Raw genomic sequence first — 23,549 nt, forward strand, 5'->3', positions numbered from 1 at the left:
GCACCACGCACTGTCAGTATCCTAACCTGCTCTCGATCGCCAAAACCTACGCCTCCATCGCTCGATCCAGTTTCATTTTTGCTACTAACCGTTTTCGCGATCCCAATCCGTCCCCGACCCTCCATATCGTAAACGAGATACAACTCCCATAACCAGGTATCCCCCAAGATCCAATAGTTCGCATCCGGGTTCTCAAAGATCAGACTCTGACACCTTCCGTCTTTGAGTGGATGGACCAGACTCTCGTACGACTGGACGATCCCGTGTTCGGAGGTGATCCACCAGACAAGATCGGGTCCCGTACATGGCAAGAACCAAATCAGGTAGAGCGGATCCCAAGTCCCGGAAAGATGGTGGTGGATGACTTTGGAGGCCACGGTTGGGATGAGGAGTGAAGAGGTCCCGCTGTCGAGGATCAGAGGTGCGTCTTGGAAGAGGCTCTGTTGGGGTTACATTTTTGACCCACTGTTAGGGCTATCGGTATTGTTGGATATGAATGCAGCGCGGTCTCGGGAACGGACGCCTAGGCCTTGAAGAGAAGAGAGATCTGCCAAGAGACCAGATCCGTCACGGGATTGTAGATCAATTCACCCGTATATTGTTCACGATCGATTTCACCAAGAAGAACGATCCCGCCGTCATGCTCGAGGTGCATGGAGATCACGGGTTGGGCCAACGAGCCCCTAGTCAACCAGTTCCTGAAGAAAAGTTTTCCGACCCGTGGGGGGTGCGCGTGCGAGACCGAGGAGGCCCGAGATCTGACCGTCGTAGCCCTGGACGAGGCCAAGGTTGTCCTGTGCGACATCCAGGAAGGCGACCATGGCGCCGTGCCCTGATGGCGGGTTGGGGTTGAGGTTGAGGTTGAGGCTGGGGTGAAGGGGTGGACTGTAGATCTCGCCGGCGGGGGTGGGGTCGATTTTGGATGTGGTCCTGGACAAATGTACCGGCACCCCCAGGATCCGTCGACGTGGGTTTGGTTATAGAGACTGGTCCAGGGATTGGTGGCAGCGACCGAGTCTCCTGGAGGCGCTGGTCCTGCTGAGACGGGTAATTTGACACGGCTCCAATTGCTATTGCTGCCATTGCTGCTGTTGCTGCTGCTGTTGCTGCTGTTCGTATTGCGACTAGAAAGCCCGAGGGTGTCTTCGATTTTGGCCGCCCCAGGTTCGACGATCTGCAATGTCGTTTTGGACGACTCGGCGCGTTCACGATGGTTCGGCGGTGGGATCTTTAAAGACTTTACCTTCAAGATCTCCAGAAACACTCCCACGCCGCTCGATGCCGCTTGTCCAGCTCTATTGTCTTTGTCCAGTGGACCGAACGTATCTCCTTGATGTCGATGTCCTGCAACGACAATGTCTTGCATCGCCAAGTTATTCATCACAGCTTCATGGCTCCGCATCCCTCCTCCTCCCTCGCTTGCTGCTCCATCCATCCTATTCGTTCCACCGTCCAAAGTAGCTTCGCCTACACCTCTGAGATCGACACAGGTGATCGAGTTTGCGCATGAGAAATGGGTAAGGTTCGGACACTCCTGCCCCTGGCACCGATCCGAAATAACGAGTGCCAGATCGGAGCCCGTACCGAACAAGGCGGCGATCCGCTGAGGTGGACTACCAATCAGGATATGTCCCGCATAGCCGACCCTGCCAATGGTCAAGACTGGAACCACCAATGAGGGAGGACTACGTCTCTGGAGTGTGGTGTCTGTATGTGTCAGCCGGTTCAGGGGAACTCGTACTGTTCCAGGAGTGGGTAACTTTTGAGTATTCGCAAGTGCTTCTGAGGAAGATAAGGATGGTGGGATGGAGTCGACGCAGGATGGTCCGTGGGGGCTGAGGAGGAGGAGGAGGAGGAGGAGGAGGAGGAGGAGGAGGAGGGAAAATGGATGGCATAGTATCTATAGACAGAGTGTCCGTCCTAATGAGAACGTAGTGGAGACTAAAACGGTGCCTGCTCGGCGAACAGTTGCTGAAGACATGAAATCGAGTATTCTGGCTGCGGCACAAAGCAATCAAGCAAGTAAGCAAGCAAGCGGCCTGTTGCAATCTGTCTGTGGATATCGGGTCTGCTTGGTGCTGAAGACAAGATCGCAATTTACTGCCGATGCTGACGATACAGCACGGAAAGGTCATCGTTTGTCCTTGGCCGCCGCGCGACAACCAAGGGGACCAGTCTGGGGTCTTCTCCAGGGACAAGTAACGTCGCGACGACAGTAATAGGAGACAGTTACCTCAGTCAGTGTTATAGGTGTAAATGCATCGTACGTGTAGTCATCCGTTCTAGCAGCAGAACAACTCGCAATTTCGAGCGAATTTGAAAAAAGGAAGGACGAGCGAGACCTGGCGCAACGCGGACCACGTTCCTACACTACAGATCTTGATCCTTAAGCTGGTCGGGGGGGGGGGGTCAGGATTCTCGAACCTGAGGGTGGTGTGCGTACAAGGCGGCGGTCGCCAAGCGGGACGATGGCAACGCTACTATTTGCTTTGTTTGTCATATTAGCAACAATAAGATAACAGGACGGAACTGCTTGGAAGAGCGCCTGAATCTTATGAGCATATGATGGGGGGTAACTCGATACAACGGGAGCTGAATAGGCAGGTGCCCAGGTGGCTAACTACAAATAGCAGGCATGCTCCGGGCGCGCGCGTGTATGCCGCGTGTAATTGGGTGGGCGTTGACCGATGAGGGGATAAGAGGATAAGAGGACGGCCTTCCGAGCGATAGTTCAAAAGGGATGGGGGGGGAGGGGATGAGCATGCGCTCTCTCAAGGGCATTAGCAAGCATGTGTAACACCGTTTGAAAAGTTGCAGTTAGGGATGGCGTGCTTTATTGGGCGCCCCCTCCCCCTTCCATGATGAACAAAGGTTGAAAACGCTCTCGCATAGACCTTAACCTTAGTTCCCCCTACGCATGTACGCGTCAGTACTTTGGCTGTGCAAAGGGCTGCTGGGCTAATCCAGCAGGCCAGGGCAGTTGCGCATTTCGTCAAGGAACCGGTTCAACATCTTTGCGTTTTTCATATGATTTTTTTCCTCCTTCTTTTTCAAATGTTAAAGAACAATCAGAATCAAACCACTGAACGCTTGAATGGGGCCCCTGAACCGTGGGTGATTTTTATATCGTTTCTCTTCCCCGGTCTATGGCATCGCCCAGTCCGAAACAATTTTTTTTTTTTTTGCTAGATTTGAATCCCTGTCGCGAAAACTATTTCAGATCTGGTCTCCAATACGTTTCAAGAACGTCGATGGGGCAGCCATCGTCATTATGTCCTTCTGTCTCATTACCCACCGTATCTACGATAATCCACTCTGTTCCGTTCGAGCCCCTGGTCTTTGCAGACACACGGGTCTTATGTCGCTGTTGAGCATCCTCCACAAAGGCGACCATTGACTTCAGCGCCTTATCAGCCATGGGCAGGAACTCGAAAAATTGGTGGACATGGACCATGTCCCGGTACAGTTCTAGTCTCACTCTCTCGTCCGGGTTCGCTTGACCCAGCTTGTGGGCGTACAGTCGCGTGTCATCCACCAATCGATCGAATGTTCCCGTTTGCTATGAGTAATTAATTTCAAGAAACGGATGGTCAGGGTTTTGTCCGGGATGGAGGGGTAAGTTTTAAGCGGTTACCACATCTACGTACCAGAAGGGTGCTGCTCTCTAGTCCGGAAAGGTTCGCAGTGTAAACGGGCGACACCAGGGGATGCTGTGCCAAATGTCGGTACCATTCCCATTCGAGATCCTTGCCTCCAGAGTTTCTTTCATTAGGAAACAGATCAGAGTCACCACAGAGATAGGTCCTTGCAAAGTTGAACTATTGTGCACAATCAGCATCAGTATCAGCATCAGTATCAGCATCAGTATCAGCATCAGCATCACAGGATCAGCATCAACATTAGATCTTAATAGCCCGACAAATACGGCCATGTGCCCATTGATGTTGTGCAACGCACCTTGGGGAAGGAGTAAAATTTTTCTTGACTAGCAAAGGGATTCACGCCCATTGGCGAGGGTGTGTAGCAGTACGAGTGACGGCTTGTCGCTGATGGCATCGAGGTGGAGATGTCTGTCCAGGCCTATGCGAGACAAACAAAAAAAAAATATAAAAATAAAAGTATGGGTTTGAGTACCTGCGCTCAACGGCAATAGCAAGAGGCGCTATCAACCAGATGTTCTTACAGAGATCAGAACGGTGGCCGGTGGAACTATGGGCTTGGGCTCGACAGAAGGCTGGACGTAGTCTCTCAGATAAAGCTGGAGTCCAATGGCGACTCCCGCGCCTGCAGAGTCACCAGCGAGAACAATGTCCTTTGGATCAACTGGCGTCGTATGATGTGCTCCTCTGAGTCCTCCCCGGCAGAGTGTGATGGCTTCATGGTTCGGTTGGGTGAGATAAAGGTAGGCAGCGTATGCATCGTGGATTGCTGCTGGGAACGGGTCTTCGGGCGCCAAACGATATTCCATCACGAAAGCCCTTGCGCCAGGACCGAACTATGAAAAAAATAAAAAGAATAAAAAAATAAAAAAAGGTCGCAAACGTCCGTTCAGTAGGCCATTGAGTTAACGGTATCAGAAGCTATGGCAGGTTCATGTCTACTGCAGGGAACAGGTATAGTCCAAGGGGTACTCACCTCAAGCAACATCCTTGTGACAAGCTGACGGTGAAATTTTGCAGAACAAAACACATGTCCACCGCCATGTGCATACAGTACGACGACATTGCTCCTCTTGGCTTCTTTGTCATCGTTCGGCAGGTGCGTTGGATCCTCTAGTGCTTCGATCCACTCGCCCTTCATGGTGTACGTTCCATCCATGTCCAGAGGCCCCGATTCCTCCGGCAGATTTGGGATCCGACCCGTCTTATCTTCATCTGGTAGGAACGATGCCAGATATTCCGGTGAAGGGTTTGATGGGTTCTTTCCACGATGACCTCCATTGTGGCCCAATTCCCTCCTGGTGTAGAAGAGAGTCTTCCGTTCCGGTATGAGTAGAGTGTCCAGATGGACCTTGAAGCGAACATTAGGGTCGAACTTGTAGTTGGACAGATGCAGCATTCTCAAGGGTATGAACCAAGAGATGATATTGCTGACCATGCGAAGCTGTACGACGTTGTACACTGCACTCGAAGACGCACGACTCATGGCCATACAGAAAGAGAATATTGGGCCCCATGAGATTGGATGGCGCTCAGAGTTGACAGAGAAACGCGTCCATATGAGGAAGGGGATATCAAGAACAAGCATGCACACAGCCGTCCAAACACAAGAGCCCAGCCCTCCGAGCAGGAAGGCTGCGTCGATGGGTCGATGGAGTACGCCGGCGAGGTACAGGCGATCACTGAAAGTTGGAGCCTTGGGGCCGGAGGAAGGAAAGGATTTTGCAGACTTTTGGCTTGACGGCTTGCGAGGCAGCACATCATCTTTGTACTCTCTTGGTTCTGGCGGCATTTTGGTGGGGAAGGATTGGGGTGCTGTTGTGATGGATCAAAGTCCAAAGGGCGGATGAGGGCTATCATCATTTTTTATACGTTTTCCTTGCAGCCACCCTGTGAGTTGCCAGCACCGCTCCATGGTACGTAATTAGCACAGGTCGGGTACAGATGCATGTGAAAAAGAAAGATATACCGTAGCTGGTATCGGTGTGCTTGGCAGACTGAGACAGGACAGTGACGAGGGGCCATGCAGCAAGCACGAATGACGTCGGTAGTGTCTGCCAAACAGCTGTTGATTCTCAGGAGAGGAGCAAAATGGGCTTGGTTGGGGCGGAGATAGCGGTCCTGCAGCCGGGGCAAACTGGTGGCTCTGCTGGGTCGCATGGATAGTGTTAATGAGATAATGCAGGCATCATGAGTCTGTAGTATGAATGGAGTAATAAATCTTAGTCATGGATAATCCATCCACTGGCTGCTGGAAGATCGTCAAATGCGATGTCTCCCCCCTCCCCTCCCCATGGGCACGTGCGGACTATGGCTGCATAAAAAAAAAAAAAAAAAAAAGACGCGTCGTGTCTACGCGCTACGAGGACTACGGGGGATCTTCATCTTACTGGTGGTCTGCTCTGCTGCTCACCCCTAGAAAGTTGTTTGGAGATCCCCTCCCAATAAGAGACGCTCGCTGACGAGAGGATTTTCCGAGTGGCTCAATCGCCCCCTATCAAAACGCGGCCTTTTTTTTTTTTTTTTTTTTTTTTTGTTTAGAGTACCGCTGCTGTGATTTCCATTTTCAGTCAAACCGAAGTCCGGGGTCGATTCAGGGCAGCTGAGCGTCTGAGTTCGCGATGAAGAAGATTGAGAGAGGGAAGAGCAGAGCATGCAGTGGGGCCGCTTTTTATCTTGTCTGTCCAGACCAGCAGCGATGGTACATGTCCAGCAGAGAGAGAGTATACCAGCGTCTCGCGTGGCAGAAGGTTCAAAAATAGCGAGGTTTGGAACAGCCATTGACCACCCGGATTCGAAACAGAGTTGTGAGGGGGAGAGGCGGATGCATGCAACTCAACTCAAGAAGGAAACACGGAGGGAGTCACAGATGATGACCATCAGCAAAGATAAAAAATAAAATAAAAATCGAGCTGGGCCACTTGGGCAGCGCTGCGGAGCGTCTATTACGTGCTCATTCCCTTTCCCTTTTGCTCTGACGCCCCGTGTGCCATCCGTCGAGAGCAATTGAGCCATCTGTGGAGTCGACGAATGCGATGCATGGGTTGTACAGACAGCAGTCCACACACAGTGCACCATGCAGCCGGATGAACTCGACGCATTGATGCGGAGGAAGGCAAGGACGGCTGCTCCAGGGATACATGTATACATGTCTAGAATATGCGGCAACACACCCCTCCATCCTTTACAGACCGATACACGCTGGTGGGGAGGAGGAGGAGAAATGCGTGTGAGGGCGAGAAGAGGAGGCAGTCAGGGGACGCATTTGAATGGTTGACTGGGCGGGCTGTGTTGAGGCCGGGGGAGGGGAGGGGGGGTAAAAAAGGCCTGTGCCTGTGCCTGGATGGTGGTTGCCCTTCTGCCCTTTCGCTTAGCCTTGTTTGCCACGCTCGGTTGCCACCAATGTCGCGTCGACAGTCTTTGCCCCCCTCACCCCTGCCGCCAGCCGGGTGCGGCAGTCCCTGGGGAGAGCGGGCGAGGGAGGGGTGCGCATGGGCTGAAGCAGAGGAGGAGAGGGGGGAGACAATCGAGAGCGAGAAGGCGGGAAAGGGAGAGGAAAGGAGAGGGAGGGAGAGAGGCCCAACCCCGGTATTCACATCAACTGTGCACAGTATAGGCCACACACACACACACACACACACAGGTCGCACCCTTCCCTGCTCCCTGCTCCCTGCTCCTTCCATGTGGCCGGCTGCAGCCAATCGCAGGAGCCCATTAACACTCCCACCCATCCCTATATATCGACATATACATATATATCACACATCTCGACCCAGAGGACCCTCTTCCTTCCATTCCATTCTCTCATTCCCTCATTCATTCATCCCCTCATTCTTCAAAAGGGGCCCCTTATTTCTTCCTCCTCCTCTTCTCCATCTCCTCGATCCATTGGAAGCCCAAAGCACATCCCCCCTCCCGCCGTCGCATTCCTCACCCCCATCCATCCTACTCTGTCCACTCCACTCCACTCCTCTCCACTCCTCTCCACTCCTCTCCACTCCTCTCCACTCCTCTCCACTCCTCTCCTCTCCACATCCGAACCGAAAGGAGCGCCACCATAAACCATGTCCACCGAACAGCAGAAGGAGCGCCAGCGGGTCACCAAAGGTAAGGCCACAGCTGAACTCCCCCTCGTCCTCGTCCCCCCTCCTTCTCTCTTCTCCCTTCTTCATCCAGATCCGAACAGGGGTTTATTTGTTTGTCCGGCTTTGCTCATTTAAGTCCATATCCGAGATCTGTCCCTTTCGCCCGATTTGTTTTTTCTACTTTGTCCCACAAGGATCCGAACCATTGGCCCATGCTCTAATGAAGCGGGGGGGAGGCGGGATGGGAGATATGGCGGTCGACGGGGTGCCCGCTTGGCCGGGGCCATCCTTCCGGCTTCGACTCTTGTATCTTCGATATTAACGAACGCTGTTTTTGCTCACATTGGTTCTTTCTAGCCTGCGACAATTGTAGAAAGTAAGGTTTGGCGTCTGCAATCCTTCCCCGGAGATCATGATGGAGTGTAATGCATGCGTGCCGCTTTGCCCGTTTGGGATACATGTTTATACTCATCCGTAACTCATCTCTCTATTGTCGACTCGGTTGAATTCCATGCCCATTTCTGCCTGTACCCAGGAAAAAAATAAAATGTGGTAAGTTCAGGGTAATAAAAAAAAGGGTCCCCCTTGCTGCGCTCTAGGCCATCTCGTCATACGAGAACAGGCATTCAAGGGGAACACAGAAAGGACCAAAGAACGAGAGTGTGGTCCAGACCGCTGCCGGTCAGGCATTCTCCATCCCTTCTTCCTGACTCATGCTTGCAAAAAGGTCGAGTGGGTGGTTGAGAACCTTATCTTAAAAATACTTGCTTCCAAAAACCATTTTTACCATAGATGCCAAAGGTGATACATGCACGAGCTGTGAACTCCTCAATATTCCATGTAAGTGTCGGGTCCTGTCCCCCTATTCTAGATGCCCTGTTTGGCGTTACTGTATCTAATTGCTAAGCATTATGTTTGTTTTTATTTTTATTTTTATTAGGCTTGTATCTAGATCCGACAAAGAAGCGAGGGCCACCTAAGGGGGCGGGACGTATGTGCAGCTTTTTTTGCAGCGCATCAGCATCTTCTTTTGCGATAGCGCGAATTCTAACACCACACGCTTCACCTTCATTAGGATACATCAATGCGATCGAGGATCGTCTGCACCGGATGGAGGCCATCGTAGGAGGACTCGTACGCGATGATGATCCGCTTTCACACACAGGCGACGAGTTGCGAGCCCTCTTGAACGTCTCGTCATTGAGAAGCCGGGGCTCCAGGGATAGTTATCACGAAAATCAGACCCCGGACCCACTCTCTCGCCAACAGTCACCCTTCCTGCAGCATACCAACCGTCCCAAACTGGATCACCAGCATCACCCGCCTCCATTACATGGCTATACGGGCATGATGCAACATGGAAATCAACAACATCGGGTGGCCCAATACCTTCAGCAACAACAGCATGCATTCACTCAGCAACAACAACAATATCCAGCGCAGCTTGTTCAAACCCCTGACGTGGGCTCTCAATCCCACTCGGAGGGGTTCCCGCAAACCATGGACTCAACCCGCCCCGGCCCTCTCCATCGCGACCTCATCAGGGAAAACAACTTTACATCCTTCAACTCTCCCTCACCTGTCCTCGGCTCCGAAAGTTCTGTCGGCGACTACGTAGAGTCACCAACGTCTTCCGAAAACCTGCCGACGCTGGGACTGAACACGCCCCCCGTCCAAGAGATTGAGGATCTGGAGGATGATCTGGGACACTTGACGTTGGACCAGCTTGGTCGTGAACGCTACGTGGGCAAGTCGTCTCCCATGTTTTACGGCCGTCGACATTACGGGGGGCAGCACTCGCCGGAAGCGGAGAAACCAGAGGCGCTCAAGTTCATCGAAAACCTTGACTTGCCATCACCAGAGGTTATGACGCACCTTTTGAATCTGCACTTTACCTACGTCCATCCATCTGCACCGGTCGTTGTATGGTCAAAATTCCTCAAGAGGTTGAAGGGCCGCGACTATACGCCTTCGTTTCTGTTCCTGCTTAACAGCATCTTTGCCCTGGCATCCAGATTCTCGGACGATGTCTCACTCCGAAAGAATCCAGCCAAACCCGAAACGGTCGGAGTTCACTTCGCAGACAAAGCCAGAAAGATTCTGGATACTCTTTATGACTCGCCAGATATCTACTGCGTGGGAGGGCTAGTTCTACTCGCTTTTCAGCAGATGGGCACCGGCAATGGATATCGATCATGGATGTATGTAGGAATCTCTATCCGCATGGCTCAACACCTGGGACTGAACCGAAACTGCCAGAAACTTAACCCCAACATGCCTATCGTGGATCGAGAGGAGCGTAACAGGGTTTGGTGGACTTGCTTCATGGGCGATCGAATCCTTGCGGCCTCATTTGGTCGTCCACAGGTATGGCTGCATTTGAAATTTAAAGCCAAAAAAAAAAAAAAAAAAAAAAAAAAAAAAAAAAAAAAAACCTAGAGCATGCTGCACTCAGCGGAAAGCTGATAACGATTAACATTTGTTCATATCTTATAGGGCATCAATGAGCATGATGTCGATGCGACTTACCCAGAAGGAATCGACGAGGAAAACATCCAGCTCGAATACAGGCTTGAGGGCGCAGCCTCGATGCTTACAGGACCTGTGCCTGACTCGGAAAAGAATTTTGTCCACATGGCGTCGTTGATGCGGATCTTGGGAAGAGTCATGGTCAGTCTCTACAGTCCGCTATCCAGGGCCTCGTCAAAGTCTACGACATCTATGACAAATCCTGCACCACTAGAGCAGCTTGACAAGGAACTGACAGACTGGCTATTGACGTTGCCGCCACATCTCCAGTTCCGATCGGTTCAGCAAGAGTCCGGCACCCTTGTCTGCACATTGCACATGATGTTTTATGCGGTCCTGATCTTGCTGCATAAGCCCTATAGCCACCGGTCGTCGCATATCACACCCAATGATCCATCCATCTCCTTGTCGATCTGCACCTCTGCTGCTAACAATACGATCGAGATGGCTAGCAACTTGATGAGGGCCATCGATGAGAAGAGAGGCGTTTCCAGACTGAAGGACTTGTTGCATCACTCTGTGTTCATCTTTTTCACTGCCGGAGTCGTCCATATCACCAACTGCACGAGTACGGATCCGGTCCTGGCCGCCTCCGCGAAGCTGCGCACGATCGAAACGCTGAAATGCATGGCTATGGTGGAGGATGTTTGGATCACTGGGAAGTGGTGTGCCAACAATCTCAAGCAACTGCTCAAGGCTCGTAACATCGAGCTGCCTTATTCATCTGAAGGTATGCGACTATCCACATGCCCTTAAAAACAAATTCTAGAAACTATTATCATACGTCCTTCATTAACGAAATACTTTGCAATGACTTTTTTACTATGACAGCGTTCAAGTGTCTGCCCCTCGGAAATGTGGAGGACTTGAAGAAAAAGTTCGGAACTGGCTCTGCACAGCTGGATCTCTCGATAGCGGCATCTATACCAAAGGAACAGTCGTTTGCATTCGATGTTGACCAGATCATGGGATATTATCAGGGTACCGACGCCAAACACCACGAGCCTATGGGCCGCAACTCCCGTCATTTCTCACCGACGCCATATTTCAGTCCAGCTGCTGGCAATCATCACTACCATTCGCAGGCGCCGATGAAGCCGCATCCTGGACTGACGCAGGGCCACTCCCCTCTACCACGCCGGCCACGTCAGGGCAAGAATACGTCCCCTTCACCAAGCAGCTCTGTGCCCTCGGTCCCAAGTTCTTCGGCCTCAACTCCAAACAATGGATTCTTCCCATGCTTAGATTCGTCAGCAGGAACCACTACAGCTTACAGTATTAACAGCAACAACAGCAACGCCAACGTGAATTCATCGATCGATCCCTTCGCCGCGCCAGGCTCGGCAACAGTGACGACCCCTAATCTTCAACAATCGCCCATCCAGGCTGAGCAGAAATTGAACTTGTACCAGAATCCGTTCTCGTCATCGCTCTGGGGACTTCCAACCTCCATGGACACCGATGAATGGATGCTTTACATGCAGAACAGCGGGAGCGATGGTGAAAATATCTTGAACCTTGGAATCGATACACAGGGCAACGACGATAACAACGGCAATAACACCAGGCCCGAGAATCCAATGTTTGGTCCGCTGACGGATATCAACTCTGGAGGGATGAATCAAAACCATTCTGTCGGCATGGCCGCCAACAGTACCATCAGCAATTGTTCGACACCGAACAGGACACATCCGTTGTCGCAGAGTATGACAAGCAATGATCTTTTAGGCGGCGCCGATCAGAGCGGCATCATCAACAGCCCGAACACTACACGGCCATTGTCATCATCAATACCTGCCTATACAATATCCATGAGTGAACCATCTATGTCGGCAGCAGGCCAGGCGCCAGTGTCAACAGCGTCGATTCTCTCGGCTCACGCTCAGCAGCACCCAGTTACCAGCCAGGCACTGCTGACAACCCAGCAGCCCTCAGACCTCTTTTTCCTCAATGGCAATTTAGGCATGGGCACTCAACCGCCACAACAGCAGTAACAGCAGCAGTAACAGTAACAGCATCAATAACAGCAACAAAAACAGCTAATGCAGTTCCAGCAGTAGTCGGACCCGTAATCCGGCCAGTATTCCCGCCTGCGTAATTGTATCTCCCTCCACTCTGATATTTTATTCTTTTGTACATATATTTTTTTTTTTTTTTTTTTTTTTTTACTATTACTATTTTGCATGCTGGATTTCTCGCCAAAGACTCTCCAGCAATTCCTTTTGGGAAAGTATAATAGGCCGCTTATTAACAAATTTACTTCAATTCAAAATAGAGGCATAATAAATTTTCTCAATGTGCTCGCGGATGGCTCTTTATTTTCATGTTGCTCTTTAGGCGAAAGGCGGCATCAATGGCGGCCACCTCTGGAAAAGTCATGTAGCGCATCCATCCCTATAGCGTTTGGATCAGGCTCCCAGAATGCCTAAAAAGTCAAGAAATACGAGTTAGTATGCTGTACTGTTAACTACAAAAATAATAATAATAATAATAATAATAATAAAGAAATACACGGACCGAGAAAAAAAATGGAAAAAAAAGTGTTCCTTACCAGTTCTGTCGATCCGCTAACCATCATCAAGAACTTTGGGTTGAATGCAACGATATGGCTTGGTGTCCCGTGTGCCTTACACACCTTGAACGGCCGGAGCTCTCCGTTCGCACTCAACAAATTCGTCTGATGGCTCCCGGGGAGAGCCCCATTCACGCCTCCGGCGCCGCCGTTTCCGCCATTGCCTCCAGAGCCATTCACAAAGATGCCGGCGGCCTGATCGGCCATAGCCTTGGCGATATCCCAGACATAAATATTTCCATCCCTCGAACCCGAAACGACGAATTTGCCATCGGGGGTCCAGCAGGCCTCGCCTCCGCTCTGGAAGGGTTCGTTTCCATAGCCGTAATGGCCGACGAGACGGAAGCGGGTGCTTATGGGTTGATAGGAATCGACGATGTAGTGGGCATCGCCAGCGCTGGTCACGAGGATGTGTTTACCATCGGAGCTGAATTCTAGTTGTGTGGGTATGACGGCCGTGGGCAAATCGGATGTGGGGTCGATTCCGAGAGATTGGCCGATCATGGCGCTATCGAATGGTCCCTGGTATTGGTGGTGTATATATATAAATATATATGAAAGAAAAGATGCGCCGTGGTCAGGTTGAGAGTTGCTCTTGGACGTTAATTCCCCCTGGGGGGGGGGGTTTTTTTTTCAAACGTCGTTCGTGTTAGTGTTATTTATTACCTGATCAAAGATTTTGACGTCGTATAAGCGCAAATTGCATCCTAATGCCACCGCAAAAACCAATCCGCTGGGATCGAATGCAATAGCCGGTCGTCCCACTATTGAGACGGCACCCTAATTATGTCGTAAAATGCAGATGTAAGTGTAAATGCAAATGTAAAAAAAATCGGATCAGAATCAGATCAGATCATGAAAAAAAAGATATCGACAAAAAAAAAAAAAACGCCAGGATGAAGAATGAAAGGCCATTGGATGGTTTTTACCTGACAGTTCGGGCTGCGGAGATCCCACAATCGAACGGCTTCTTCACTTCCTGCCAAGAATTGATCATCCAGCGGCGACATCTCTAGTGCTGTGACCCTAAGGAGAAAACATTATTAAAACAGACATCAGTAACATACGCCAGATGGGGTGCGGAGCAAATTCACAGCACGCAAAAACGGTCCAGAGTCCCCCCCCCTTTGTCAACTGATTTTGGCATCCATTGAATATCACTTCCAAGTCCCCGTTATCCAGAATTCATACTTTTTCTCGTGTCCTCGAAAATATCGAATGTACTTGTTATCGTGCAAAGATAGGTATCGCAGAGTGTCTGTTCAGAATCAGACGTTCCAGATTTTTGAAGAGAGAAATACGCTGTTAGTTATCGACGATGCCAGATCAGATGAAAGATATTTGGATGAAAGATACATCTGCGACGAGATATCGGCGTTACCATCCTCCTTTGTCGATGCATAGACAACGTTGGTGGATCGATGTGTGAACCGGGCGAGATGAACTCCGTATTTTTTGCTGAATAGCGTCTTGTCCAGTCTAAATGATCGAATGGGCAGGTCGAGATAGGATGTCAGCTTCTGGCCTTTTTTTTTTTTTTTCAGTCGCTGCAGTGTGCGAGACTGAACACCACACAAATCTTTGTCTTTTTTTTTTTTTTTTTTTTTTTTTTTTTTCCTAAAGACTTTACTTTCCGGTTACACAGTCATAGACGTGCAGACTCTCGTCCTGGGCACTGGTGACGCATTTGGATCCGGTGTCGTCAAAGTCGAGAGAGGTGATGATCTGGGTGTTGTCCTTGAAGATCTTGGACACCTTCAGGGACATTAGCCATTGCGGGGTTAAGACAACGGGTGGTGGTGGTTGAGCATGAACTTGGGGTGGATGTGCATTGCTGAGGATTGTGTTGCCGCCGCTGTTGATGTTGGTGCCGTTGTTGTTGGTGGTGGTGGCGGTGCTGTTGGTGTAGTCGGTATTGCTGCTGTGCAGGTGTGACATGGCCTCGGATTAGTTCGCGTCGCTTTGTTCAGTCTGAAAAAAAGAGAGTCCTCAAACAAAAAGAGCGATGCAAAAAAAAAAAGGTGCCTGGGGGGGTACATTCAGTAAGCGGGTGGGCGACTGAGAATGAATTATACGTATATTCAGATCCAGGGTGTTGTGTAGTCTGTGTACGTGAGCCATCTCTTTTTTTTTTTTTTAATGGGCGAAACTTAAACGCCTGGCCCGTGATCCATGGACGCCCTTTTTCATTTTGTTCATTTTTTTTTTTCTCATGGCTATCTTCCCCCCCCTTCTCCACACATTCAACCGCATATCATCAAACCACAACCACACGAACCAAACCCCCCCAATCACGCTCACGAATGGAGAAACGTACCCTTCGCTCCAGCACCCGCGCTGCCGCTGCTGCTGCCGCCGCTGCTCAAGCCACGACCCCAACCGAGGATGCCTCTGAGTCGCAGCACCCTGAACCCGAATCCGAACACGAACACGAACACGACAAGAACACGGACGAGGGATCCGCTGCCGCGGGAAACAAGGCTTCATTGGCGCGCCACAAAGCCCTTTACAAGTCCAACCCGCTCTCAACCGAGACTGCAAAGGAGGGCGTGAACCGGCGAATCAAGGAGGATGCACAGCTGAGGAAGCAGCGACGAGAGGAGTTGGTGAGCGCAAAGAGGTTCAAGCGATCCAAGGACACCGAGGAACCAACTGGAGGTAAGTAGGATACAGATGGGAAGGAAAGAAAAAAAAAAAAAAAAAAAAAAAGAAAGCACAGCACAGCAGCACCTTCTTTACTTCATTTGCCTCTGCAATGCGTTGTCTCTTTTTGCTGTCATCATTCGCATCGATGTGTGTGTGTATCGCTCCTTCGTTCTATCTCGCGGACGGGGCGGTCGGTGTGTCGTAACTGGCGCGTGTACCCGTCATCGTTCCCACATACCCTACTAGCGTACGCTGTCTCTGTGAACGCCTCGACTCGCATCGCCTCGTTCTTTTTATCCCCCTCTATCCCGACTCATACCTCTTGAATGCTTTTGGAGTCTAGAGCGTGGGGAAAATCATCCGATTATTATTATTATTTTCTTCCTTTCCTTTTCCTCTCAAAACCGCCATCGCTATTGCTGCGATCACGCTTCCATGATCGTCTAATTTGGGACAGGGTCGAGTTCCAACGATAAAATGGGTGCAAGTCTGACTGACCCCCTCGCTTGCTCTGTTTTACTGCTTGTTCGACTCCCAAATCAAATTAGATGAGGGGGCAGAGTTGGGAAAGGATCAACTCGACAGCCTCCAAGCGTTGCTCAAGGTAAGCAGCGCACAACAACAATAACAAACAAACAAGCAAAAAAAAAAAAAAGGAGGAGGAGGGGAGGAGGGATGACTGATAGGACAAATGGGTATTGACTAACGGTTACTGTTTTTGGACGTTGCGGATATGTAGAACGGCAAGAAGGATGACAAGACGGAGGCCTTGAAGACGCTGAGCGATTACTTGACAACGTACAGTGATTCCGAAGTCCTACAGGTCATGGTCTCAAGCCAAGAGTTTCTGACCATGCTTGATGTAAGGATTACTCTATCGCAAATATCCTGCTGCCTCTGGTCCTACTCGTCCTAAAAAAAAAAAAAAAAAAAAAAATCTTTATACCGATCTTTTGGTTCACAATAGGGCATCTTGACCGGAACGGATGCAGAGGAGCAGCTGCTGGCGACGTCGGTCGTGACCAACATGGCCGCCGGCGGATCTGCAGAACTGTGCGAGGCTGCATTAAATACAGCTCCTCATTTGATCCAGTTCTTGGACAGCCAGAACGTCGCCCTTGTGGACCAGTCTGCATGGGCGCTCGGTAATATTGCCGCAGAAGGTCCTCAGTTCCGGGATCGGTTGAAGGACAATGGCGTCTTACCCCCCCTGATCAAGCTGTTGGAGTCCAAAGTAAAGTGACCGCAATTCCGGTGACGATGACTTGCGTTGCTTTCTTTAGATAGCATATTGAACGCGATTTTTTTTTTTCATACATTATTTTTAGGATTTGAATCTGGTGCAGACTACCTGCTTTGCGCTTTCAAACCTTGCTCGTGGTGAAGGCTCCAAGCACGAAGATCTTGTCAAGGCCGGACTACTCCCACCACTGCTGCACCACCTCCGTGTTGATACTGTATGTTGCAGTATCTCTCTCTTGCTATATTTTTTACTTGTGAAGGAGCTCACTAATAGCCTACTAATCTCAGGACTCTCTTTGTTACCTTGGGATAAAACATAGGAACCGGCAGTTATCTCAGAGGCTGCATGGGTAGTCGTCTATCTGACATCTGGACCTGATAACGTGAGCACACAGCTACTAGAGCACAGATTGATACCCTTGTTGGTCGAGCCGCTTAAGGACTTTATCGGCCTGAAGGCCTCTGCGATTCCGTTGATTCGTGCGCTGGGCAACATTGCCAGTGGACCGGATAATAACACTTCAGCGTTGATTCACGAGCCTGGCTTCCTGACCTCAATGCTCCAGTTTATTCAGTCCGACTGCAGGTAAGCATGCACACAGATCCATTTCCTCCTCAAAAAAAAAAATAATAATCGTGTTTTCGACGATGGATTTCGATGTCTTCCAAACGCGCTGACGTCCGGCGCTGTATCGTATCTAGACCGGTCAAGAAAGAGAGTCTTTGGCTGATGTCGAACATCACGGCAGAACATGTGGGCACCGACCTGGTGAAGGTCATCGAGGCTGGGTTTATTCCTGTCTTGTCAAAGATCGTTACTCACGAGAACTTTGATATCCGCAAAGAGGTAAAAACACACACACACACACACACACCCGCCCTTTACTCTATCTTTGACACTGCACAATTCCTTCTTGTATAGGCTGCGTACAGCTTGATCAATCTGGCCTCGCACGGCCCCGACTACGCCAAAGTTCTGCCGCACCGCGAACTCCTTCCTGGGTTCCTGGACTTTCTGCGCACCAAGGATCATGAGCTCATTTCACTCGGCCTGCGCTATGTCCAGTTGCTGCTCAACTCTGGCATCCCCGATGCACCTGGCCTGCTCTCTGAGATGAACGGTGTCGACGCTCTCGAGGCCGTCATCTTCTCGGACGACCGCGATCAGCACCGATTGGCCTCACTGCTCATGGACACCTTCTTTGGAGAGAATAACGATGGCTCAAGGGTGCCGACTCCCATCCCCGGTACGCCCGACCCAAACGGTTCCTCGGGCAATCCTCACTCTCTCGGCGATGGAAGCAACCTCCCTCCACAGTATCTGAAGCGCGCCAGCCTTTCCGCAGCGATTTGATTTTCAAGTGCCTCTGTTCAAGTCCTTACATTGTAAATAGTCTTTATGTTGTAATCAAGTTGACCTTGACAACCTTCCCTTTTTTCATTTTTTTTTTTTACTTGATAAAAAGAAAATTTATTGTACAAGTTCGCTGAGGATCTTCGGTCAATAGCCATCGCCAGTCGCTCTGTCTTCACTCCTGCTTGCCTGACGATGCCGTCGACAAATCTTCCTCCTTAGCATCCATCTTATCATTACATGGACGAATACTGTCGCCGTTACCGTTACTGAAGTCCGAAGACATCGCCGACGTCGCCGTCGCTGCTTGACTCTGACTCTTAACAGGGCATGCACTACCCCCAGCCACAACCGGTGTCGTGTTATTATGGAGCACAGGCGTCCAAACCTTGACATTAAACCGTTGCTGTAACCGTGCGCCTGCTGAGATTCCCTCGCCATCCTTCTCCACTCCCGTTGGGACCCCTGCATCAGTGTCAGCGACAGCATCAGCATCAGCGTTGATTTCGGTGATGGCCTCTTCCTTGGTCATCCTGGCGTCAGGCCCCATCCACGTTTCCCTGCCCTCCTGGAATGCCACCAGAGCTTCCGCAGCCAGGTTTGCGTTCTTAAACACCACAAGACACTGATCCACCGGACCCTTGGCTGACTTGACCCGTCTCAGCCTTGATCCGGTCGGTAATATCAGGTCCTCGAAAATGTCGTCCTGTGCATCAAAGTCATGAATCTCCAAAATATGATTCAAACTTGGCGACTTCTCGGCTTCTATACAAACGAATGTACAAAATAAAGGCAAAGATAGTTGGGTAGTTGGTTAATAAAAGGCGGTCGCAACATGAAGAAAGACAGTTAAAAAAAGTGACATGCCTGGTGAAGTGGCCTTGGGGGCGCTATCATGAGGTGAGACCAGCACCGAGTAATCATATAACAGATTATTCTTCTTGCCTTGCTGTAGTCCTGCGTTGCCACTACTCCCTCCACCATGACTAGTCGACGACGACGACGAATACGACCGATTCATTCCTACAGGAGCGTGAGTCCCGTGTGTCTGCTGTTGGTGCTGGTACTGATGAGAATGCTGCTGTGATTGATTATTGCCAGTGAACGAAGGCCCATGATATGACGTTGGATGTAAGTTCGAGCTCTGGAAATGCCTCTCTCCTCCCCCCATCATCATGCCCGGGCCTTCCTGGCCTCCAGCAAAAGTTCCGTCATGAGATCCTTGATGACGGAGTGAGCCGGAGTGGTCACCCTGCCCGCCACCGCCGTTACTGCTGGACGATGAGGGTCCGTTTGGATCAAAGAGCTCCGCTGATTTTGGTGGTCTCCGCTCGATATCGTACATGCCATGTCCGCCGCCACCGCCCATCACCATGCCTGACTGTATCGCCATCGAGCCCTGTTGCGAAGGGCCCATCATGGATGGGCTGAGCTGGTAGCTATTAAAATTCTTTTTGCCTCCAATTGGAGGCTGTAATGCTGGGTTGTAAAGCATAGATGCTGAGTCGGTTCCTTGGTTGGGTCCATGGTTCAGTCCCTGATTCCAATTTGGGTTCTGGTTATAGGGATACCTTTGCCCACTTGGCTAAAAAAAAAAAAAAAAAAAAAAAAAAAAAAAAAAAGATATAAATAAACAGATAATAGCACGATTTCTTGGATGCAGACAGTCCACATATGATGACTATCGCGTGGCTCTTACAGAGGTTTCGCCTGTAGAAGCCGCCTGTTGCGGGCCAAGGAACGCTGGATAGATGTTTGGATTGCTTTGGCCATCGCCCGCCATTCCATGCGCTGGGTAGAAATCTGGCACGTATTGCTGCGGCGGCACTTGCCCTGGGTTGCTGTCAAAGGATCGTCCATAACGCATGCCAGCCTGTGCACCTTGCGGGTATGCAAAATCATCTCTAGTCGAAGGCCCGCTATAGCTGTTGCCATGATGGTGCTGTTGCTGCTGGGGATGCATCTGAGGGTATGTTCGAGAATGATGTGGGTGCTGGAAGTGAGGCTGATGAGAGAATTGGGGTTTGGAAGTGTTACGACGACCGCCGCGATGAGAAGACCCGTGGTAGATGTGCTGGTGGTTGTTGTGCATTTGGTTATTGGGATGATGGTTACTGCTAAATGGTGGTTGCATATTTGGTCCGGGTTGGGGGTAATGACCGGGATTGTTTCCATACTGGAATGTCATGGATGGATCCTGTGGAGTGTTGTAGAATGGTGTCTGTTCATGGCCAGGCGCCATGCTTCGGTCGGACCAGGGCGAAGATACATTGGGTTGCGAATGGGTATAGGGGCTGTTGGCACCGTTATTGTTGAAAGGATGACCTTGTGTCGAAGGGCCAGTCGGGTATCCGCCGCCAGATCCGCTGTTAAAAGCGCCACCGCTGTTCATGTGGCTGCTGTGGTGCTTCGGATAGGGCTTCTTCGGCACGAATGCTCCGCCATTCATGCCCTTGACAAAACCTGGGTTGGGCAAATGGTTGCCAAAGTTGCCGCTGCTTGGACCTGCGTTATGGCCGCTACCACTGTTGTTGTGGTGGTGATGGTTCCTGATCTGCTTGGGCCCGCCAGGCTGAGGGTAAGAGAATGAGGTCCTAGAGCTGCCGCTGCTCATCGGTGACACCGATCCAGAGCTAGGATTGGGATTCTGCCCAAAATAGTCATACGTCTTGGACGCTGTTGGAGTGGAGGGCGAATTGACAGATGGCGATTCTGTGAGATTTGCGCCACCGATACTTGGGCTTTGGAATCCATCCTGACTAGAAGATGATGAAACCGTCCGAGCAAGTCCAACCGGCGTCCTGGCAGTTCCTGAAGATGAGGATGCGGTTGAGGCAGTACTCTTTCGTCTCCGTTGATCTGCACATTCCGCTGCCGGGTCGCCCTTGGATAATTTTGTTCTCGGTCCCAGCCCTTTGCTAGAAGCTTTTGGATTCGAATCAGAACCGCCGGTGGCCGAGGGAGGTGCTGGAGATGTGCTCCGAGAGACATTGCGAGAATTAGGCGAAGACTGATTATGCTGACGATGGTCATTATCGCCTAGTTCATCGGGCGACCTTGCCGACCCTGAGCCTGGCTTCCTTCCGTTGCTCTGCTTTCGGTTCTTTGATTTGACGCTTTCGTCCCCTCCATCCTGGCGCGTCTGTTCGGCTGCTGGCGCTGGCACTGAAGGAGAATCACATCGCGAGTTAGATCCAGAGCCCTCCGATCTTGGCTTAGATGGGGCTTCTTCTTGGAAGATGCGCTTTCTAGCCTCAGCATAAGCCTTCTCGCGTTCCTCCATGGATATCGTCTTGCGGTCTGGCTCTGAAGTTCCATCTGGAGTGGAAACACCACTGGATGACCGATTAGGGTTTCTCTTCAGGACTTTCATCGGCTTCACTGGCTGCTCTTCTTCCTCCTCGACCAAGTCTGGGAATCGTAATGCAGGACTGAAAGAAACCACATAAATAGAGCGAGAACAAATACATTAATATTGAGGCGCGTAAAAGATACCACGGGCGCGCATGATTGAGGAACGAGAAATGGCGCTCGGATCGGGGCCCGTTCGCTTCTTTGCGCATATGTCTTCACTTACATGGCAGATTGTTCTGTTTTAAACAAAATGATCTTCTGCTGGGGGTCCACGACGCGTGTGATCTTGAAGTAGTTGGCAACACGATGGATTACCATACGATAATAAGAATTGAGGGAAGGGAATTCCAAGTGCTCTTGACTGGTCAAGTCATAATACACATCCGCAATCGGAGGAAAATATATACATAGCACATGGCGCACGGTAAGGCACGGCAATGCGTGGCATGGCATAACGACACAAAAAGAAACGGTTGAGCAACGTTAGTTTGGATCAACTGATGCAATATGAGTAAAAATGACAAATGTAAATCGATCATGTCCAACAATGGACGGCTCACATACGCTGGGTTGTTGAGAAAGTTGCAAAACTCTCGGTCAAGCTTGAGCAGAAAGATCCGCTCTTGCTTATTCTTCAACAAGCCCACCAAAAACTCGTCGAGCGCAGTGTCCTCTGTGTCATTTGAGTCATCGCCGACCTCAAGCTCCTCCAAGGACTTTGTCAACCCAGCCACCTCCTCCTGAGCCACAAAGCCTTCGCCTGCTTGGATGGCACCGGCACGCTCTGTTGAGGTGTTGTTGGATGCTGATCCTGGACCGTGTCTCAATATCGTAAATGTTGTCCTGGGCTGAGGTCCGGGTGCCTGCTCCTCGCTCCCTGAAGGTGCTGCAGCCCTGTCTGCAGCCAGTGTGGGCTGAGGATAGATAATACAAACAAATCGATGCGTTAAAATACACTGAACTCTCGAGAGGGTGTGACGAGTCAAAGAATAAATTGAAGATAGCAAGAGAGATCTTGCTGCTTGACATGCCTGTGATTCACTTGGGTTCTGCTGCATCTTAATGGCAAAGAAAAACGAGCGAGGAAAACAAAAAGCGATGCAGAGAGAGAATGAGAGAGAGTGAAAGAACGAGAAAGAGAAAGAGAGTTGAAACTGAGTTTGGTCAAGTAAGTGTGCGCGCGTATATAGCGTGTGTAAATGGATAGGCAATAGGGTGAGGAGGGGTGTCAATCAAACGGCCAAGGAAGAGAAACCGTTCTCCATTGTTGGAGAAGAAGAGGAAGTGTGTTAGAGGAGGAGGACGAGGAGGAGAACGAAGAGGAGGAGGAGAGAAACAGATAGTTTATAGGCAAGAATGAAGCGGAGTAAAAAAGATAAGGACAAGAGGCAAAGGCATGCAGTTCAAGTGGCGTGTGCGTGTGTGAGAGAGAATGAGTGTGGTGAGTATAAGTGATCAAGACGTCGATGGGACATACAAAGCAGCGAAGAAAGAAGAATGGTAGATCAAGGGACAAGAAAGAGCTCAAAGGGAAATGAACGATGGCAACAAATAACGAATGAATGCAAACGAAACCGTCAATGCAAAAAGGACAATGAATGTGAAGAAGGCGGTTGTGACGTCATTCTTTTTTCCATCGCAATTACTGTAGGAATAGACGGATTCCCTCGGCAACTTCGAGGACTCAAGCGCACCCCAGGTAATGTAGATTCATATGCAAAGCGTGAAGGTGCACAGCATTTGAGCCGCTGCTGAATTATGTATGTCCTTTCCTCCGAATTTTGGAATCACTTCAACTTTCAGAAAAGAGGAGGTCGTGGCCACGGCATTGTAGTACTGCATAAAAAATAGTATTCTCGAATATGCACTTGCACTGCATGTGAAAACCTCATGGATGCTATGAACAAATGCGAAAAGAAGCTGTTCAATCGCACTCAAGCTGCTCTTCTTGGGGTTGAGAAGGAAGCCTCGCCTGAGAAGAATTATCCAAGGGGTGATGCAGCGCAAGATCATTATGGCGCCACCTCAGTGCAGACAATCCCTACGTATTCGTTCCTTTGACATCCTCTAGGGCGGAAGGAAACGAGAAGGATTGGCCACTTCAAGCG

At 50.4% G+C, this 23,549-nt stretch overlaps 7 protein-coding genes across 7 annotated transcripts; 2 read left to right on the top strand and 5 right to left on the bottom strand.

Moving 5' to 3' along the window:
- Window positions 1-234: 234 nt before the first annotated feature.
- On the bottom strand, window positions 235-1,560 carry BC939DRAFT_62364 (uncharacterized protein). The gene has a single exon (XM_051561791.1). It carries the CDS (start codon window positions 1,433-1,435, stop codon window positions 524-526), a length of 912 nt encoding a protein of 303 aa, XP_051415006.1. The 5' UTR covers window positions 1,436-1,560; the 3' UTR covers window positions 235-523.
- A 1,651-nt stretch (window positions 1,561-3,211) lies between these two features.
- BC939DRAFT_474817 (Alpha/Beta hydrolase protein) lies at window positions 3,212-5,451 on the bottom strand (the record flags this gene model as incomplete). Its single annotated transcript, XM_051558447.1, has 5 exons — window positions 3,212-3,559; window positions 3,648-3,818; window positions 3,958-4,080; window positions 4,184-4,495; window positions 4,636-5,451. 5 exons carry the CDS (start codon window positions 5,449-5,451, stop codon window positions 3,212-3,214), a joined length of 1,770 nt encoding a protein of 589 aa, XP_051415007.1.
- A 720-nt stretch (window positions 5,452-6,171) lies between these two features.
- BC939DRAFT_443488 (uncharacterized protein) lies at window positions 6,172-7,237 on the bottom strand (the record flags this gene model as incomplete). The annotated part of the gene is made up of 1 exon (XM_051554550.1): window positions 6,172-7,237. A coding segment is annotated over exon 1 (287 nt), but the record flags the coding sequence as incomplete, so codon positions are not given.
- Window positions 7,238-7,453: 216 nt separating this feature from the next.
- Window positions 7,454-12,413, top strand: BC939DRAFT_443489 (fungal-specific transcription factor domain-containing protein). Its single transcript, XM_051554551.1, has 8 exons — window positions 7,454-7,766; window positions 8,102-8,120; window positions 8,280-8,296; window positions 8,537-8,584; window positions 8,685-8,735; window positions 8,820-10,111; window positions 10,241-11,003; window positions 11,105-12,413. The coding sequence occupies exons 1-8, from the start codon at window positions 7,724-7,726 to the stop codon at window positions 12,265-12,267; spliced, it is 3,396 nt and encodes a 1,131-aa protein (XP_051415009.1). The 5' UTR covers window positions 7,454-7,723; the 3' UTR covers window positions 12,268-12,413.
- A 37-nt stretch (window positions 12,414-12,450) lies between these two features.
- On the bottom strand, window positions 12,451-14,834 carry BC939DRAFT_443492 (WD40-repeat-containing domain protein). The gene is made up of 7 exons (XM_051554552.1): window positions 14,476-14,834; window positions 14,227-14,324; window positions 14,037-14,103; window positions 13,775-13,871; window positions 13,512-13,625; window positions 12,825-13,367; window positions 12,451-12,698 (listed from the first exon to the last, which is right to left on the bottom strand). The coding sequence occupies exons 1-7, from the start codon at window positions 14,781-14,783 to the stop codon at window positions 12,624-12,626; spliced, it is 1,302 nt and encodes a 433-aa protein (XP_051415010.1). The 5' UTR covers window positions 14,784-14,834; the 3' UTR covers window positions 12,451-12,623.
- Window positions 14,835-15,148: 314 nt separating this feature from the next.
- BC939DRAFT_511915 (armadillo-type protein) lies at window positions 15,149-18,175 on the top strand (the record flags this gene model as incomplete). Its single annotated transcript, XM_051561103.1, has 8 exons — window positions 15,149-15,503; window positions 16,040-16,095; window positions 16,231-16,353; window positions 16,459-16,725; window positions 16,820-16,948; window positions 17,054-17,319; window positions 17,436-17,580; window positions 17,656-18,175. 8 exons carry the CDS (start codon window positions 15,149-15,151, stop codon window positions 18,085-18,087), a joined length of 1,773 nt encoding a protein of 590 aa, XP_051415011.1. The 3' UTR covers window positions 18,088-18,175.
- Window positions 18,176-18,262: 87 nt separating this feature from the next.
- BC939DRAFT_474821 (uncharacterized protein) lies at window positions 18,263-22,499 on the bottom strand (the record flags this gene model as incomplete). The annotated part of the gene is made up of 5 exons (XM_051558448.1): window positions 18,263-18,852; window positions 19,339-19,672; window positions 19,787-21,518; window positions 21,665-21,802; window positions 22,006-22,499. 5 exons carry the CDS (start codon window positions 22,497-22,499, stop codon window positions 18,263-18,265), a joined length of 3,288 nt encoding a protein of 1,095 aa, XP_051415012.1.
- Window positions 22,500-23,549: the final 1,050 nt, after the last annotated feature.

The sequence above is a fragment of the Gamsiella multidivaricata genome (assembly GCF_025024155.1).
Source record: "Gamsiella multidivaricata strain RSA 2152 chromosome Unknown BC939scaffold_14, whole genome shotgun sequence".
Lineage (NCBI taxonomy): Eukaryota > Fungi > Mortierellomycota > Mortierellomycetes > Mortierellales > Mortierellaceae > Gamsiella > Gamsiella multidivaricata.

Bases quoted from the DNA above. Each gene is read 5' to 3' on its own strand.
- BC939DRAFT_443492 (XM_051554552.1), bottom strand. From the start codon at position 14,783: ATGTCACACCTGCACAGCAGCAATACCGACTACACCAACAGCACCGCC. The intron at 13,872-14,036 runs GTATGAATTCTG...TTTTCTCCTTAG, and splicing joins TTTCGAGGACACGAGAAAAA to GGTCACAGCACTAGAGATGT. The intron at 12,699-12,824 runs GTAAGGAACACT...TTGACTTTTTAG, and splicing joins TTAGCGGATCGACAGAACTG to GCATTCTGGGAGCCTGATCC.
- BC939DRAFT_62364 (XM_051561791.1), bottom strand. From the start codon at position 1,435: ATGGATGGAGCAGCAAGCGAGGGAGGAGGAGGGATGCGGAGCCATGAA.
- BC939DRAFT_443489 (XM_051554551.1), top strand. From the start codon at position 7,724: ATGTCCACCGAACAGCAGAAGGAGCGCCAGCGGGTCACCAAAG. The intron at 8,585-8,684 runs GTAAGTGTCGGG...TATTTTTATTAG, and splicing joins TGAACTCCTCAATATTCCAT to GCTTGTATCTAGATCCGACA. The intron at 11,004-11,104 runs GTATGCGACTAT...TTACTATGACAG, and splicing joins GCTGCCTTATTCATCTGAAG to CGTTCAAGTGTCTGCCCCTC.